This window comes from Astatotilapia calliptera, chromosome 9 (assembly GCF_900246225.1).
Source record: "Astatotilapia calliptera chromosome 9, fAstCal1.2, whole genome shotgun sequence".
In the NCBI taxonomy this organism is placed as follows: domain Eukaryota; kingdom Metazoa; phylum Chordata; class Actinopteri; order Cichliformes; family Cichlidae; genus Astatotilapia; species Astatotilapia calliptera.
Window position 1 is genome coordinate 17,597,733 of NC_039310.1, and position 14,184 is coordinate 17,611,916.

At 40.9% G+C, this 14,184-nt stretch overlaps 2 protein-coding genes across 3 annotated transcripts; one reads left to right on the forward strand and one right to left on the reverse strand.

The window, feature by feature from the left end:
* Nucleotides 1-80: 80 nt before the first annotated feature.
* Nucleotides 81-3,197, reverse strand: naa50 (N-alpha-acetyltransferase 50, NatE catalytic subunit). Of its 2 annotated transcripts, none has more exons than XM_026180738.1 (5): nt 2,943-3,197; nt 1,504-1,637; nt 1,160-1,279; nt 751-817; nt 81-640 (listed from the first exon to the last, which is right to left on the reverse strand). In XM_026180738.1, the coding sequence occupies exons 1-5, from the start codon at nt 2,948-2,950 to the stop codon at nt 463-465; spliced, it is 507 nt and encodes a 168-aa protein (XP_026036523.1). In that variant the 5' UTR covers nt 2,951-3,197; the 3' UTR covers nt 81-462. The 2 variants fall into 2 exon arrangements, with proteins under 2 accessions (XP_026036523.1, XP_026036521.1); XM_026180736.1 differs by having other exon boundaries at nt 1,504-1,640; nt 2,943-3,195.
* A 926-nt stretch (nt 3,198-4,123) lies between these two features.
* On the forward strand, nt 4,124-13,698 carry atp6v1ab (ATPase H+ transporting V1 subunit Ab). Its single transcript, XM_026180244.1, has 15 exons — nt 4,124-4,304; nt 7,246-7,347; nt 7,615-7,743; nt 8,968-9,182; nt 9,268-9,405; nt 9,498-9,649; nt 9,742-9,904; nt 9,983-10,091; nt 10,261-10,383; nt 11,354-11,468; nt 11,582-11,645; nt 11,737-11,940; nt 12,074-12,168; nt 12,577-12,748; nt 12,997-13,698. Exons 2-15 carry the CDS (start codon nt 7,266-7,268, stop codon nt 13,087-13,089), a joined length of 1,854 nt encoding a protein of 617 aa, XP_026036029.1. The 5' UTR covers nt 4,124-4,304; nt 7,246-7,265; the 3' UTR covers nt 13,090-13,698.
* The last annotated feature ends 486 nt before the right edge of the window (nt 13,699-14,184 follow it).

A 14,184-nucleotide genomic window follows, 5' to 3' on the forward strand; every position in this document is an offset into this window, starting at 1 on the left:
CATTTGTGTCGGGGGATGGTCTTTCAAGCACTTTTTCCCTTTACTTTTCCAAACCAACTGATTTCCTTTGATCAACAGCATAGATATGTCCCCTCCAGCTTTAATAACCGCATTTAAAAAACAAAACAAAAAAAACAACAACAATGTGATTTGAAAACACCAACTCTTTCCCCCTCCACCATGTCAACTGTCAGAAGTTGGTAACTTTGTCAACAGGAGCACTATAGGATGCTTAGCTTTTTGTCATTGTCAATTAACAGTATGAAGAGAATTTGAAAAAAAAAGAAGAAAAAAAACAACAACAGGGGACCCTCTTGTGAAATAAATGCAGCAACTTTTATGCTTGAAATTTGTTTTCTCTTTTTAGCGTCCTTTGAAGAAAGTGTTGAATCCTGGGGCATTTGTCACAGTTCTGTTTCTGTGGAGGTGGCCACATTAGTGCCTTTTCCGAACGCTGTGCCCCTACTCTGACTTCTGAAGCTCTCCACTGGGCAGTGCACAAGGACTGCGCAGGCTCTTTTGCAACACATGGGCATCTGCAGGCTCTATCCTCTTGTAGTAATTCTTCTTTGTCTCAATAATCTCAAAGCCAAACTTCTGGTAAAAGTCAATGGCCGACTCATTGCTGATCTGCACATGACTGTAGAGTGGGAAAATACAAATGCATTAACAGGCAGCTCATCTGGAAAATCAGTCAAAAATAATTATTGTATGCAGATAAGTTTTCATGCAAATTCTGCAAACACTCACAGGTAAATATTATCAAAAGTTCCATCCTTCTCGCAGATGTTTAGCACATGATTAAGCATCTTTGTACCTGGCGTAAAGGTAAAAACAAAATCACCAATTGCACAACAGCCTCTTCTTGAGGTCCTCATAACTTTTAAGAAACAGTATCAAACAGTCTAGTCTATCATACATCTCATAGAGGATGACAATTGCTCCTTTTATTAATTTTGTTCTTTTGTAAGGTGAACTTGGCTTTTTGAAAGGTGCCCTCAAATAAAATGTATTATTATTGTAACTTCCGTTATCAAACTAATGACAGTAGAGCTTCTATTCACCTGAATCACACATAAGGATCATTAATGATAGTGGGGAAGAAAAAAAAAGTTTCTTCTTCAGGAATCAATAACAGAAACAATCTACTACTACTTACCAATTCCAAGTCTACGGTAGGGTGCTAGACAGCCAAGTGTCATGATGTACAGTCTCTTCTGGTTCTGAGAGTGGTCCACTCTGCAGCACACAGCACCCACTGCAATGTCATTGAAGTACGCTGCAAAAAACCAAAACAAAACATGATGCTGAAAGATCAAATACCTCTAAAAGCCACATTTCTACATTTCATTTCCCATGACTGAAAATCAAGCTGTTAAAGTGCATGCAAACTGAATTCCACCAGTCGCTTTCCTCTTTAACGCATCAATGTCATCACATACAGTCATAATCAGGTGTCACCCTAACTGAAGTTGTCTAGGTGTAAGTATTGTGATGTCTTACCTAGCTTTGCAAGCTCTCCAACTTCCAGCACATCTTTGTAAAACTTGTCGTTGTAGCTGACGGGGAAGATGACCTGGTTGAGGCGTTTCAGCTGCTTAATGTTGTGGGGCGTAACGTCCCCCAGCTCGATCCGGCTACTGGAACAAGAGCAAAACGGTCAAATGGCTGACAACAGGTAAACCATTTCATTTAACATTATATGAACCAAAATACAATAAAGACTAATAAACTGACATCTTACAAGCCTTCTATCCTTTATATTTGTTTATAAGCACAGTTCTTTCAGTCTATACACTCAATATTTGAGTAAACACTTTTACTATCAAAGCTCAAAGATGAATTTCACTTTTACTATCAAAGCTCAAAGATGAATTACACAGATAGTTGTCTACTTTGAGTACTGATTAAATCATCTCTCATGAACTGCGTGATTTCGTCCCAAAAGCTATAACACTGCTGAACTGAACCTGTTATCAACTCTTGTATAGCTTAAATCAACATGTCCCCTCTAATCACACACATACATTTACATAATCTACTACTAACAGTAATTCTTTGGACGAATGCCGCTTAGAAATAAATTTTAACAACACCTGCAGCTTGTGCTTTTTATAACTCTTTACTTAAAAATGAAACTTTTCTACCATCAAAATTGATTAATATTCTCCTTTAAATATCTATAGGATGACCAGGGGACATGGCTGGATTTGTGTAACTAGTAAATGACCCACACGTAGCAGTCCACTCGCCTCAGTGAGAGGTTCACTGTGGTATTTATAGGACGACTACACATCCAAGAACTGGTGGAGGTCACGTGTGTTGTCCTTAAGCATGTACAATGAGATCGGTGAAACCCTAAGTATACAATTAATACACTTCAGCCTTTATTGCCCTCGTGGAATAAGAGAATTTATTCAGAAATGTCCAGAAGCATCATTGATAGTGTGTTACTTTGGCAGATCAAGTTACACTGAGTCAGCTGGCACAAACGCTAAAGTTGCTGTCATGTGTGACATTAAAATGGTAACCTTTTTGCCCAACGTGAGATAGCTACGTCTAAGACTTTCGACAAAACTGGTATGACTCTGTGCAGGTAGCTGAGGTTCGCGGCAAATACCAAAAATAATCAGAGCTATGATTAGCTTAGCTAAACTGGCTTTACTGACTCAGCTCTCCACTAGCAGCGAGCTAGTTAGCTTAGCTTGTTCGCGACCTACACAAACCGACAAGCGGCTAAAGTTAACGACAACAACTAAGACAGCACCACTTCAGTGACGGTGCTGTCCTTTATATAGTGGCCATGAACCTAAATAAAAGTCGTTTCGCAAGCTAGCTAGCCTCGCCGTCACCTCCCCGCCTCCTCCTGTAGGAAAAAAACAGACATGAAAAACTTTACTTGTGCTAAGCTACGTATTCGTGACCCAAAAGTTCACACTCACCCTTTCATTTTAAAGAGATGATATCCCTTATTTTCGAAGAGTATGAACTCTGAAGTTGTTTCGGGTAAAAGGTGAGAAACTGGAAAGAGTTGGGGTCGGGGATGCCTCCCGTTTTACCCTCCACATGTAGCTAGTTACGATGGTTGCAGTTAGCTTAGCCGCCACACTCCTTCCACGACTGTGTGGAGACGGACTGTCAACCCTGACCTCCGCATGCGCACACGCGCCTCTAATGTTAGATATGAGACTTTTTGACCTGGATTTGGACTCTCAGGCTCTTTTCCAGCCAAATTAAGACATTTAAATAACGGTTTATGTGTTGAAAACATCCTGGTTCTCAGTCATAATTATATAGGGCTTGTATTCGTCTCGCATTATTTAAGGGGACCTTACTTCTGGTGTGACATTGAGGCGTGTGAAATGCATTTGTCTGACCTCCGAAAGCAAGCATTATATTTTTGGGGGGAAAAGCGCCTACGTCTTCGCCCCAGAACTGGATTACTACTACTCAATGAAATCTATCGTTTTAGTTTTCTAAATATATTACTGAAATTATTTTTTATATTTATCTACTCATAAAAAAGGAAATCCGAAATTAGTTTATATATGTAATACAGTGTTGGTCATATGGATGCTGAGATTTTCTGTTACACAACGAAAGCGAAAGAAAAACCCATGAGCCCTGTAGTTCTGTAAATTTGTAGTTTGGAGAAACTACCCCAATAAATACACCCCCCAATAAAAAAATAAAAAAACAAAAAAACAAACAAACTGGGGGTATGTATACATATTTAAATAAATGTATTTTATCAAAATTACATTTTTATCGTTTACTCCTAAACCACCTGAAAGATAAACCGGGAGTTGTGAAAGCACCTCCATTTTGGCTCAACCGTTGCTGAAAAGATATCAAACAACATGAGAGATAAGGTGCCGTGGCTCATTATGATCTATGTAATGTAGATAGGTTGTTTATCGTTGCATACCAACAGAACTTACATCACTGTGGGTTTACGCTCGCTCACATAAGGTGTACTTAAAAGTTTACGTAGTCTCCCATAAAACCAATTTACCACAAAGGTGAAAACATAATTTAAGACAAGGGTTTACAACAACAATATGAGAAGCTATGAGCTCGGAGTCGTGCTTTATGCTAAGTAGGTTAAATGACCACAAATATCCACCAGTTAGAGATCTTTCCGGTAGTCCAGGGGAGGATCCAAAATGGCGCCAGTTGCCGCTAGCCCGCAGTAAAAGCAAGCGGTGAGTGAATGAAGTCAGCTGATCTCGCTGTCACGCTCTGCAGCAGCCAGCGTTCCTCTCTCGAACCAAGACAGTAAACGGACACTTCACAGCCACACGGTAAATATCCCGTTTTTCATTTTAATGTCGTTTTAATATTACGAAGTATATTTGGATGCGTGTGTACAGTGAAACCGTTTAGCAATCCCTATGCAGCAGAATAGTAGAGACAGCATTTTTTTCCACCCAGGCCGACAAACCAGTCTTGCTATCGTTTTCACAACACCTAATCACACACACAGCTAGCTAACCTTGTTGTTAACGTAAGGACAAAATATGGCCGAGTGGAAATTACAAACATTATTTTTTCCGGCTTTATTATTCGGATTTCAGACTCTTCCTGTTGTGGCTAAACAACTGGCTAGTTTATAGTTTCGAATATTGTGCACTCGATCAGCAGCGTTACCTGCGTCCATGGGACTTTCATTTAACATCTGCATGTCAGGATGCTTTGCAGAATCACCTCACTTACATGTAATATTACTGAGCCTGTTTTTACCCAGACAACATCTCATACAGGTCAGAAGGGACACTCGGGTTAAACTCACTACAGACTCCCCAATTGCTGTCTGATAAGCTGTTTTATCGGTGTAACATTTGGTCCCAACAGGAGGCTTGCCGTCAATTGTTGCCCACATTAGTATATTAATGCTGTGGTAAATTGTCTTTAACCTCCTAGGACCTGGCGTCCACATATGTGGACATCACATTTTGGGCTATTTAGACCAAAATACGAAATTTTGCTCTACGAGGGCCTGATATCCACTTACAAGGACATTATACAGCTACTGTTTTATCAAAATTCTAAACGAATATCCTCATATGTGGCTCTTATTTTTCTTAAAAACAAAAATAAGGTTAAAAAAAATCTGGTAATTCTTTGTTTTTACATTCATCGCGCCCCAATATGCCCAAATATCAAAGAGAAATTAAATATGCATGCCGTGTAAGAGTTCGGGTCTTAGGAGGTTAATATATGAAGTATTGCAGTCAGGTGGGAGAAAATCTCCAGAGTTTCCACATAGACAGTTATGATTTTGACTTCCCAGTTTTTCACCATGCTGGTGTTCCACTTCCTTAAAGAGACTCATCGTCTGAGGGCAGCCAGTCATGTGCCAGGATCATATGACTTAGTGTCATGTAGAATACTTTTTCCATAGCTGTTGTATCTGGAAGTTATGAAAAAGTGCTACTCTGTGGGTTTATTACATACAGAAGTTAATTATTCCAATAAATATTATTGTGCTGCTTTAAAAGAAGACATATTTGATGTTTTATGTGTAATTCTTTTGTTATTTATTGTGATGTTATTAATCAAATGGGCAGAGGCTTGCCTCTGGTACACTAACAGGTTTTCCAGGTGAGCTCCCTGGATAATACCAGTATTATCCAGTTAAAACCAGTAAATTTAGTCTGGTGTTTTTGAGCAGTGAAGCCTTCCTATGTATATCTCTCTTGCAGTTCTTGCTTTAATCAATAGGTGGAGCTGCTTTATTCCAGCACAGATGGCCAAGCAGCCTAGCGTGAGCAGGAAGATCCGTGCATCAGTAGGAAGGGCAATAAAGGACATAGATGTAGAAAGATGGAAAGAAAGGGGGGGAGCAGAAAAAGAAATCCACAATATAGGCATATTTTCTTGATGTAACTGCAAGTAATGAATATATTTAGCAGATAAAGCTGATCTTGAATGTGTGCAGAGCATCTGCAGGCAGCGCTTTGTGAGGATGGGTCTGTGTCACGACTCATGGCAGCTTGTGTTACAGCTGCATGTGGCTGAGTTGTGAGGTATAAATATAGCAGAAAAAGGAACAGCCTGATGTGGGAAAGATGCACCCTATTCTTCATATGAAAAAAAAAAAAAAAAGAGGATGCAGTGGGATCCCCCACTAATGTTAGCCGGATGTGCCACACTGACTGACTGTAGTAGGCCAGTGGACTGGCTGGTGAGGTGGCCTACTTCTGCCTCTGATGCTGAGACTGCAGCAACACAAGGAGCCCTGAGCAGTGATGCTGTGCATTCTTCAAGGTTTCTATGGTTATTACAGGGGGAGACAATATAGAGTAGTCAGCATAATGCCAGGAAAAAATTTAAATGAACTCATAATGAAAATATAAATTTGTCCAATTCTGGTCAAAAGTCCACATTCATATATCCATTTGCTTACCCACTCAGCCTGTACAAGTTGCCAGTTCATCACAGAGGTATTCAAATTCATTTGAATACACAGAATGTCTATGTGTTATAAGAAAAACGAAACATTTTTTTGAGAGCTGCTGTGAGTTTTTGAATCAGCACATTAAAGGTGGCTTTTGTAATTACCGCCTTTGAACTTTCAGCACCGGTGGTCACCGTTTCACTAGTAATTATGTTGAAATGTTTTCAGATGTGTGCTGGTGTTCTTTTAACTTTCAGTATTTCTTTTTACCTCTCCTATTTCCTCATAAGGCTTTGGTTTTACCCATCCAGCCACTCTAAACATGAACGTTTCTTTTTACGTGGTTAAATAAGAGTTCGACTGGCCTGCAAAAATACTTCCCAGCTGAATTCCCATTTACTTGCTGCTGGGCGGGCACCATGGGCACCTAAGTTTGTGAATGCAATAACTTGAAAATGAGAAGTTTCAAATTGATACTTATAAAAATAATCAAACGCGGATTATCTTTGTCCTCAGATGGTAACCGGGGTGCTCTCCCTGAGGCTGGTTCTGCTGGAGGTTTCTTCCTGTTAAAAAGGAGTTTTTCCTTCCCACTGTTGCCAAAGTGCTTGCTCATAGGGGGTCATAGGATTGTTGGGGGTTTCTCTTTATTATTGCAGAGTCTTTAGGTTACAGTATAAATTGCCTTGAGGCAACTGTTGTTGTGATTTGGTGCTATATAAGTAAAATTGAATTGAACTCTCGTAGGGGCTTTATGCTGAAAATGAACTAATTTGTCATTTTAAATTTGTCACAAAAAGGGAAGTTGTTGTCAGTAACAGCTGCTTATGTTTCTTTTCTTCCAGTCTGACTAATAAACGTGAAGATGGACATGTCCAAGCTGCCCAAGATCAGGGATGAGGAGAGGGAGAGCCAGTTTGGATACGTTCACGGAGTCTCTGGACCAGGTCGGTCACCACATACTCCTTATGAAACTCCTCTTTCATATTTAACACATTATTACCACTTTCCAGAAAAAACTGAGGAGGTGTAATGACACAAACACATTTAACCACATCTGTATTTCTCAGTCTTGGTCACAACAATAAGGTTTTGTGAGCACTATTTTATCCTACAAAGGCACAACAACTTTGCTTTTACAACAAACAGCGAAATTCATTTCAGTCAAACAAAAAGCAACCACTCTTATGATTACATCTCATCTGTGCTTCTAGTGGTGACAGCGACGGCCATGGCAGGAGCAGCCATGTATGAGCTGGTCCGTGTCGGCCACAGTGAGCTGGTGGGAGAGATTATCAGGCTGGAGGGAGACATGGCCACCATCCAGGTCTATGAAGAGACATGTATCCTTATTTTATTACGCTGCTGTTATGGGATATTATAAAAGTTGATCCTGAAACAAGAAGAAGATGTCCATATAAACAGTCAGATAGGGTTTGGTTGCAGGATTTCTCCATTTCATGCTACTCGGTCTCTTTCTTCCACCCTGGATTTGTGGTAGATTCACTAAAGTGGGTGCATCATTTGTTATGCTTCTTGCAGCAAGTTTGATAGAGCTGCAGGTGACATTGTTTAGGACAGTATTAATAACATCAGTGTAACTAAGCTACTGCTGTATTTACTATCTAATTGTCAGTATACTTCCATCCCTAACTGGTGGTAAGGATAATGATGCTCAAGCATTTCAAAGGCATCCTGTGTCTTTTACCCAGATTGTTTTGGGGTCATCACTGACTGTATTTAAGGACGTAGTCAATTAATTTGGAAAAAGCTACTGTACCCTTTACTATAAAAAAATAATCTTTTATGTAACTGGATGGATTAAGTCACAGCCGTAAATTCCTAATGAGAGCGTGTGAATCTGGATATAACAGACATTCCATTTCTGTGTAGAAACCAAAACGATTTTGTATTTTTTAAAGCAGTCTTGAGCAAGCCTTGAGTTCTCCGTGTTTTCCGAAGGTCTTTCAAAGGACAAGGACTCTTCAATCTAGTCCTTGTAACTGACTATTTTCAAAGGAATGTATTTTTGTTTGTTGACTCATTCAAGCTTAAAAAAAGGCACGTAACTGGAGGGACAAACCAGGTTTTTTTTGTTTATACATGACAGACAGCTTAGAAACGTTGTTACTAGAAGCCTGTCACAAAAACACGGCATGGCCTGAAGTGTGTCCTTAAGAAATTGGAGGAAACTGGACAAACGGAGGACAAAAACGCCTAAAATCTGTTTACAGCAGATGAACAGTATCTTAAAGTCGTGTCTGTAGCTAAAACAGATTTTTGGCTAAGAGAGTTCAGGCTGTGTTGAAGAAGAAAGGTGGTCATGCCAAATATTGACTTTCGAGGTTGTAGTTTTGCCAAATACTGTTTTCCCTGCATGTTTGAAAATGTTTCAAATCTCTGCGTCCATTTCCCACTTACCAGCTAAAATATAAAGAAATGAGGGGGGGAGTTCAAGACTATTGAACACCTTGCTGCTTATAAAATAATCAAACTGGGGTTATCTTAGTCCTCAGGTGGTAGCTAATTCACCCAAACCCTGATGATTTTTCTGAGCTTGAATTCAGCTGGTGTGTCTGTGGGCGATCCTGTGCTCCGCACGGGGAAACCTCTTTCAGTCGAGCTGGGTCCAGGAATCATGGGCTCGATCTTTGATGGTATCCAACGACCTCTGAAGGACATTAATGACCTCACACAAAGCATCTACATTCCCAGAGGTGTAAATATTGGAGCCCTCAACCGAGACCTCAAGTGGGATTTTTCTCCCAGCAAGAGTCTGCGGGTAGGAGTTTGTAGAGACTTCTTCTTGAAAAGTCTGAGATGTCGGGTGAATTAGATTTACTGTACATCTCTTTTCACTCTATTAGGTTGGCAGTCACATCACAGGCGGCGACATCTACGGTATGGTGTACGAGAACTCCCTCATTAAGCACAAGATCATGTTGCCTCCTAAAAACAGAGGCACCGTGACCTACGTGGCTCCGCCTGGAAACTATGATATCACTGTGAGTCTGACATGCCTTCAGCTGCGGTTGTAATTTACGAGCAGCTTGTGAGGCGTTGATTTGTGCTGATGTCGCGTGTGTTTCTGTGTCAGGATGTGGTGATGGAGCTGGAGTTTGAAGGCGTGAAGGAGAAGTTCACCATGGTGCAGGTGTGGCCTGTCAGACAAGTGCGGCCTGTCACAGAGAAGCTGCCCGCCAATCACCCGCTGCTGACCGGACAGAGAGTGCTGGACGCCCTTTTCCCGTGAGTCTCAAATTCTCCCTCAGACCTTTTACCCTTGATGATTTTTTTGTTTCAGAAAGGTTTTCCTAATCTCTTCTCTTCATGGTTTGAAGATGTGTGCAAGGAGGAACCACAGCTATCCCAGGAGCCTTTGGCTGTGGAAAGACTGTCATCTCCCAGTCCCTGTCCAAATACTCCAACAGTGATGTCATCATCTACGTAGGCTGTGGGGAGCGTGGAAATGAGATGTCAGAAGTATTGAGAGACTTCCCTGAAGTAAGTGGCAGTGTACTGGCACCCCTTTCTAAGGAAACTATTGTTCAGAGGTAACTGACAGTGTTGTTTGGGCGACAGCTGACGATGGAGGTGGATGGAAAGACGGAGAGCATCATGAAGAGAACAGCGCTGGTGGCCAACACCTCCAACATGCCCGTAGCTGCCAGAGAAGCCTCCATCTACACAGGTGACTGTTAACAGTACCCTAAAGTACTTTTTATCTCTCACCCTAACTGTGCGATCCTCTTATAATGAAGAACACTCACTCTTAAGGGATTGCTCACTCACTGTCCTCGTGTGATTCTTTTTAATTGGCTCACATGTGCTGTGCCTTCTAACTCAGTTTATTTTGGCAGGAATCACTCTGTCTGAGTACTTCAGAGACATGGGGTACAACGTGAGCATGATGGCCGACTCCACCTCTCGTTGGGCTGAGGCTCTCAGGGAGATTTCTGGACGTCTAGCTGAGATGCCTGCTGGTAAGTTTGAAGTCTCATGTGAGCAGAGCTTTTTAAAATTTTAGGGCGCAATGTTAGGGTCTAATATGGGGAAGAAAATATTCAAGGATCTCCTAATTATTGTAACACAGATTTAGCTGGTTACAGTCAGTCTTTTGAGGGTGGATTTAGTCCAATTTTCACCTAAGCTACGCAACAGCAGGAGGGGCTTGTGAGAAATGTTCAAAAGATTCATCACAATCATATCAGGTTTTCTAAAGATATACATGGGAGTAACAGGAACAGTACGCTTGCTTTATTTTCGTACATGGACCCTATTTTCACTTTTAAAAGCACAGCCATTTAAATAAAAACAACAGAGCAACTGAAACAAGCTGCCCGTTGAACAAAAGGCCTTCTCAAGCTTCTGCAGTGTATTTCTGGTTGATAGAAAAACAGCAACAATTGAAAATGTAAGTTTACTTTTGCAGCACGGTGGTGCAGTGGTTAGCACTGTTGCTTCACAACAAGAAGATTCTGGTTTGAGTCTGGCTAGGGCCCTACTGTATAGAGTTAACATGTTCTCCCATTACCTACATGGGTTCTCTGTGCGTCCTCCAGGAGTATAAAGACATGCATGCTAAATTAATTAGTAGTTATAAATTGCCCGTCGATGTGAGGTAGATGGAATACTTAACGTTTATAGAATAAAGTACCTCATGAATGTATGTATGAGTGCACTATATAAATAGCACTCCATATAGCATATATGCCATTCTCTTATCTTCATTTGACTTTATATAGATAGAACAAATATTGACCCATAAGTATGAATTAAACCATTTTGTGTTGTTTGAGGTAAAACTGCAAAAGCGACTGTATGAAAACAGCTGACAGCTTCGAATTTCATTAGAGTGGAGCTGGTGTGCTTTGGTGCTTCGGTCTTTGGTAAAATAAAAGCAGAGTGGTACTTGGCACAGCATAAAAAGCTATTTCCTGCATCTGCCCACAGACAGTGGTTATCCTGCGTATCTGGGTGCCCGACTCGCCTCCTTTTATGAGCGTGCCGGAAGAGTGAAGTGCCTGGGCAACCCAGAGAGGGAAGGCAGCGTCAGTATTGTAGGCGCGTGAGTACAGCTTTGCATCAGTAGAGGGAGACATTACTCTGCACATCTTTTTTTGAGAGGCAACAGAAAGTTGAATACAGCAATTTAATGAAAATGTTTGTGCTTTTTTCCAGTGTATCGCCCCCTGGTGGTGACTTCTCTGATCCTGTTACCTCAGCCACACTTGGTATTGTTCAGGTAAAGGATCACCTTCTGATCCCACGCTGACTGGATGAGCTTTATAAAATCAGATGTGCTTTATTATTTCCCCCATTTTTTCCCCTCTTAGGTGTTCTGGGGTTTGGATAAGAAGCTGGCTCAGAGGAAGCACTTCCCATCCGTCAACTGGCTCATCAGCTACAGCAAATACACCCGCGCCCTGGATGAATATTACGACAAGCACTTCCCTGAATTTGTACCTTTGCGTACCAAGGCGAAGGAGATTCTGCAGGAGGAAGAGGACCTGGCAGAGATTGTGCAGCTTGTCGGAAAGGTAATTTACCACAGAGACAAAGCCAGAAACAGATCCTAAAAAAAATTTGTTCACTGGTTCCATTTTGGCGTGTTTCAGAAATTCATTGAAGTCTTTTCACATGAATAAATTAAGGTGTCATTATCTCTGACAGGCTTCACTGGCAGAAACAGATAAAATCACATTGGAAGTGGCCAAACTGATCAAAGATGACTTCCTGCAGCAGAACGGTTACACTCCTTATGACAGGTAACATTTATAGCCTACATGACTTGAACCTTAACTGATGTTACTGGCTCAGATTTTGAAAAAAATGATGATTCACTGCTGGGTAATTTCTGTGTGGAGATCATTAGATTAATAGCAGCATATTTACTAAACGGGGCCAAAATAGTGTCCAGGTCCAAAAAATACGATGCTTTTTTCTGCGTTAAATATCATTGCAATCGCGGTATCACAGTGTTAGCTGTAAATTGCATTTCATAAACATTAGTAAATCAGTTTGCACAAACAAACGGCGAAACCCAGGTTGTGCTGCTGCAAAGCAGTAAGTCTGGCCCTAGAGCTACTCTTTATAAATCATAAGTTCCCCCGTTTCTTGACCTAATCTACAGTTAGCTCCTTTTTTTCCTGACTCTTTGCTGTCAATCTCCTCAGGTTCTGTCCTTTCTACAAGACAGTGGGCATTCTCTCCAACATGATAGCTTTCTATGACATGGCACGGCACGCGGTGGAAACCACAGCTCAGAGCGACAACAAAATCACCTGGGCCATAATCAGGGAGCACATGGGAGAAATCCTCTACAAGATCAGCTCGATGAAATTCAAGGTGTGTTCAGGTGTACATGCAAAAGCCACCGTATGTTTCTTCTGTTCTTCCATCATCTGTTTTTTTGGTTTTGTTTTTTTTGGTTTAGAAGTTTGTTTGTTTTTCTTCTGTGTTAGTTTTTAAGCAGCAAGATTTCAAGAAGTCAAAAGTTAACTTAGAACCTGTTTCTACCTGTTGGATTAAATAAGCCAACACAGATCGTTTTCTTTTCGAGCTTTGACACTTTATTCCTGTTTATTTCCGTGTAGGACCCGGTTAAGGATGGTGAAGCCAAGATCAAGGCCGAGTATGCACAGCTGGTGGAGGACATGCAGAACGCCTTCCGTACCTTGGAGGAATAGGCGCCCACCAGTCACAATCTTTCGAGTTTTCATCTCAGACCCCTCCACTGCAGAATCACATTCCACCTCCATGTATCCCTCAAACTATCTGTACTCAATTGTGCTCCTCTGTGAGTCACCGTGTGAGAGTGTGTGCATGTGAAATTTCATGTGGAGGGAAAAGAGAAAGATGTACTGTATTCATTATTACTCGTTGCCTCGTATCGGCACACTCTGGATCCTCTGCATGGTCATCGATCATGTGTGCGTGTATGTGAATTAGATGTGTGTATGAAACAGGGATCCCTTCACCTTGGTAATTCCTTTCTCTGTTTACATGAATCCTATGTGTTGTGTTGCTCTTCCTGAAGAGGATTGTTCAGTTGATGTATTGTAATTCACAGACCATCTGTACAGAAGAGTATTGAATATAAATTTAATGAGATCAGTCTATTTATTGCCAGCATTTTGACGTAAAGGCTTTGTTTCTTTTTGTTTTTATGGTTGTGTTTCACGCTGTGCAGTGCTGTGTACTTTGCTGTGTGAATGTGTAAGAGTCCAACGCTCTGCTGTCCAGTGCTTTCATCATGTTACTCCCAAAGAATTAAAACATGAGAAAAAAAACAGACATTGTGGTGTCGTCGCCTGTTTGACTTCATTGTTTCTGATGATACTGCTGGAGCTGTCAAACTGGTTTCCCCACATATCACACATACTGTGTAGTCTCCTGACCTCAGGATCGATTTGCCTAACATTTTAACTACCTTAATTACTACTGGTTAAAAGCAACAGCTGAATCTTAGTGCTTGTAATCTAATATAAAATAGTCTTAATCTCATGTGAATTTAGCAGTTAAATATCAAGTTAAACACAACATAAAAATAATTTAAATAAGTAGCATAAGTTGTACCTCAAAGTCAAAAAAGTATAAAGCGTAAAAGTGAGTTCATTGTCAAGTTCAAGGTAGCAGTTTGTAATGATTTCAGCTTTGAGACATGGTGTGTTATCCTGCTGGAAGCAGCAGTAAGAAGATGGGTACACTGGTCATAATGGGATGGACACGGTCAGCAATGATACTCAGGTAGGCTGTTGTCTTAAATCATGCTCAATTGACAC